Below are 4,723 nucleotides of genomic sequence, written 5' to 3' on the forward strand. Positions count from 1 at the left end.
CAAACGTCATTTTTGATATAGAATTAATCATAGAATTTGTATTTGCTATACTCTTTCTTCGAAAATGTTGCTCCGAATATATTACTCCGCCCTAATGTACATACCTTAGACTGCCTCACGTTTCATCAAAAAAAAAAAATCGGTGCTCTATCCCCAAGCGAATTAGAAAATATAACTTTCACCAATTCCGCGTTGTTTGTGAGCGGCATAACTTGGAAAATACTGAAAATAAACAATTGGGTAATTATTATTGCGAATCTCCTGCAGAGAAACAGACTTTTCCGGTCGAAATCTATTGATTTTTAAGAATTCTATGACATTTTTACGAAAAGTTAATTGTTTCCCATATTAAATAGATGGAAAACTTTGAGCGCTTTGAGCGACCTCTAAATATTTTTTGGTTTCAAAATAATAGAGGGTACATTTTTTTCGGCATAGAAGAATCCTAGGGGTGAAAGCATTCAAATTCCGACTTTACTTTTTCACATGCATTCTTGGACCACCCGCGGTGCTGCTCATGAATAATCGATCTGACCCGAAATGCTCTGATAGGAACCATAAAAAATACCAAATTTTGTGACTCCCTTGGGAAAGCGGCAATGTTTTTTCATGAGGCACTCTAATATAAATATCGCTTATTTACAACTCAAAAAACGACGGCACTTACAATCAAATTACAACAAAATATGGCTTCAGATTTGATGGAAGATATATGTTGTCGTTCAGGCAAGCGTTCTAAAATCATAAGTTTACTGACCAATTCTAATGCATTTAGCGAAGAAAAACTATTTTTAAAGCATTTCCAATTCTGCTGTTTCACTATATTTTACACAAATTTATGTAGGTCGGCATCTGTTTAACTCATCATCTCCGACATCAATTCATTAACAGCTTCATTATCACTTTTTATCCCGCTTGTATGTTTATGTATGCACATATGTATGTATGTACGTACATATGTCTAACCATATACATTTGCCTCTTTTTAGCTTTATAAATTTAGTACAGTGTTTTTCAATAATTTTAACCATTCCACATACAATTGGTTCCCTCAAAACATAAATATGTTTCAGTGATGAGCTTTTGATTCCGCCAAGCCATTTCTTCAGGTTTGGAAACAGAAAATATTCGAATGGGGCCAAATTGCGAGAATATTTGTCGCTTTCAGCTCCATACAAATTTTGATTTAAAACTTTAAATTTTAAAATTTAATTTTGATCCGGATCTGTAATTTTTATGGTAAGTTGTTTTTTTTTTCTTAATATATTTAGATGACGTATATTGCTTTGATACCGGTATCATTTTGCCACAATTAACTAAATTTTAGTGCAAGTGATTAAATAGTTTTGAGGAAACTGATTTTCAATGCCTGCTCAAGATTTTCTTCGTGTCGTACTTTTAGTTTAAACAAAATTCATTGGTATTTGTTTACGTATGTTATTGCCGTCATTTCGATTACGTGATGCCTCATATATGTTTACATTACTTTTACAGACATGCATATGTATATTTTTCACATTTGCATTAGGGTGTTTCACCAAAAAGTTTTGTGGTTTTTCCACCGGATTAGGAAAAATTTTATATTTTAAGACTACCGCCAAAGTGTTTCGGAAAAATATTAAGATCTACGTGCGCTAGACTGATTTGAAGATACCTCCAAAAATCTCAAAATGTACTTTGATGCCGTTGATAAAATTTTTAAACATTTTTATGCAGATCTTTTAGACTTAAAATCTTCTATAATCCAACGGGATTTTTTTTTTAAACATATTTTTAAAAACTAATTTTATTTATAAAATCTCGTGGTATTTTCAAACGGATCTAGCTCACATAAATCTTAGTATTTTCCGGAATATTTTGGCGGTGGTCTTAAAATATAATAAATGTTATAATTCCGATGAGTAGACAGTACCATTTGTTTTTTTCTTTTTTTTTTTTGTATGGAGAATGATGCATCCTAATGTACCCTCATAAAATTTAATATAAACATGTGTATGAATAATTTGTTTATCGCCCTAACATTCCAGACAGTTGCTCCAGAAATCTTTGCCCCCCCATTAGAAATATTCCATTCGTTTTTCGAAATGTTTGCAATGTTTACTCGCATATTCACATAAATCTTTTTTTACGAGTATTCCTGTACAATTGGAAACTTAATGTGGAAATTCTAAGTATTTCATTCATTGTGGAATGCAATTCAGATTATTTTTATATTATTTGCTGAGGATTAATGGAAAAAAATCTTTACAAAACACACACAAACATGTTTTAAACGCGGATAGCCTTGAACATTTTCGGAATAACCCGCAGTCTTTTAGGGTCTAGAGCTTTATTAGACCATCACGACGAGGCCAGCGGAGTGCATATGAGTATTGATTTTTCGCACAGTTAATATATCCATTGACGAATATTGCTGAACTTTTTAAAGTTTCTATATTCGTTTTTTAATTTTTACATTTCAATATGTTGCGAATATTTGCAATTAATTGCTGTGCATACCAAAATGCAGTCACTTGTCTTACTTTTCTTCTGCACAGACGTTATTGATTTTTCCAGCCCAGTTGCAGGATGCTGGATTCGAAATTTTCTTGTCAACGCAATGAATATTTAGCACAACACCTTTTTTTAGCGACTTTGCCTGCTAATTTTTACACCTCAACACCTTATTTGCGTGAATCTTACGAGCTTATGCACTAATTAAACTTTCACATTTACTTTAATTAAACACCAAAATGATTGCTTAGATTTTAATAAGTTTATGTATTTACAATACGGCCGAAATTGCAGCCAGCAAAGAATACAATCAAATGCAGCGAGAAACTTTAATTGTCGTGTCTGTCCATCGTGGCATACGAACACTAAACGCCCACCCTGAAAACACTCGCAGAAAAGCATAATTCACAACCCCTCACGTAAACCAAGTTTCCAATAAGAATATATGTAAGCTTAAGGGTGACTGGGCGCACGCACAGTGGGAACGAAGCAAAATAAATCAGATTAAATATTTTATTAGTGAGTAATTGCATCGAGTTTATCAATATACAAAATAAGTTGATACTATTTTTGCTCGACTTCTCGTCTTCCAGAAACAAGGTTACCTTTAGAGGCCTTAATGATGTTTGACAATCGAAGCTTCCTCTTCTCAAAATCGTATATATAAGAGGGATAAAATCAAATGGCCTTATTCATAAAAAATAAAATAGATTTATAAAAGGTCTATAAATTGAAAAATTTGTATGAAAATGTGACTTTATAGAGCTCTTTAAACCTATTTTATTTTTTATAAATAAGGCCATAGATTTTTTTAAAAGACTCCAAACATTGTTTAACACTTTCTTGGAAATTTAAATAGTATCCTTCAGTTCTAAAGTTTATTTATTGTACGTAACCGCCTTTTGTGCGCGATTCCCCACTGTGGCATGCAAAATTAGCGAACGAGAAGTGAGAGCAAATTACCGAAGAATATTCTTGAAAAATACCCTCGCAAACTACCCTCTCTTGATTACTTTTGTGCGCAGAGGAGCACAACCACATATCTACATAGCAGTGCTGCCAAAGCTCACCAAAGTTTCGCGGAAGCACGCATGCCCAAACAAAAGGGGGTGCATTCGGCGATCGTGGGCCCGGCAACTGCACGCCTTTGAGTGAAGCATAAACAGCTGCAAAACCAGCAACAGCACGGACCCTTTTAGGCAGTAAATATGCAGGCAGGCAGGCGTTTTACCGCACAGCTATGAGAGGCATTTTAGTAGACATAGGGGCGTATGTATAGTATATACTTACATATGTGCATATATTGATTATTCACCAAAGTCTTAAGGGCTAAAAGCTGCCGCAGTCGTGACATAGTAAACTGCTTCGCTCCAAGCAGGTATCACCAGGGTTCGTTCCATAAATAAGTGTTGGCGCATAGAACCAGTTTATAAGGCATAACATCAATATATATATTTTGAACCAGCCGGCAACGAAAAATTTACTCCATATTAAACTCATGCCATAACGATTACTAAATTTAGTCCTACAGACGCTGTTAAAGTTGTGAAAAAGTCCTCCACCAACTATGAAGGTGCTAAGTGCTTGCAACTCGCTTTCATTCAAAGAGAAAAAATTAACCAAACAATAAATGTATTGAATTGTTTGCACACCTTCAGCTTTGGTATGGTACATACAAATGTACATACACAAAAAAAATACGTATATGCAAAAGTCTACAGGGCACACCCACACAACAACACACAGCGGCCTCGTGCCGGCTTCATTAGCGCATTTTCGCCCATCGCTTCCTAGTTAGCAGCTGCTCTGGCGTTAGTATATAGATAACTAGTACATACTAGCAAAATACATATCGCTCGCCATGCCTCAAATTTGCCAATTGTTGCAACTACTGCACCGAACTTCAACTGAAAACCACGACCCCAACTGCCTTAGCATACATTACAGTAGAAAATCAATGGCGACAATATTCATGATTTATGTATGAACCGCAGTGCAGCAGACTCACCCACCCATCCCATCTATGCAACAGAAAACCTGCCCGGCAGCTGAATATTCGGCACGAACTCAGTCAACAATCGCAATGCAAATGTAAAGAGCAGATAGTCGACCAGTATGTATCCGTCAAATCGGTAGAAATGAAAATCAGAGAGATGATGCCCGTTGGGCCGGTGTTGTTTGTTTGTAAACAAGACACTTTCAAAACAATCACAAACAGTGCTGCCAAATA

At 35.2% G+C, this 4,723-nt stretch overlaps 1 protein-coding gene and 1 long non-coding RNA gene across 2 annotated transcripts in view; both read left to right on the plus strand.

Annotated features, from left to right (window-relative positions):
• Nucleotides 1-1,275, plus strand: part of LOC118734443 (RNA-binding protein pno1) — a 2,461-nt gene extending 1,186 nt beyond the window's left edge. Inside the window, exon 4 of the mRNA XM_036464163.1 lies at nt 1,272-1,275. Coding sequence (XP_036320056.1) covers nt 1,272-1,275 — 4 coding nt within the window. The remainder of the gene's footprint in view (nt 1-1,271) is intronic.
• Nucleotides 1,276-3,686: 2,411 nt separating this feature from the next.
• LOC118733049 lies at nt 3,687-4,170 on the plus strand. The gene is made up of 2 exons (XR_004992201.1): nt 3,687-3,762; nt 3,814-4,170. It is a non-coding gene; the product is annotated as an uncharacterized LOC118733049 (long non-coding RNA).
• The last annotated feature ends 553 nt before the right edge of the window (nt 4,171-4,723 follow it).

This window comes from Rhagoletis pomonella, unplaced genomic scaffold (assembly GCF_013731165.1).
Source record: "Rhagoletis pomonella isolate Grant_MI unplaced genomic scaffold, Rhpom_1.0 Rhpom_scaffold_00002, whole genome shotgun sequence".
Classification (NCBI taxonomy): Eukaryota; Metazoa; Arthropoda; class Insecta; order Diptera; family Tephritidae; genus Rhagoletis; species Rhagoletis pomonella.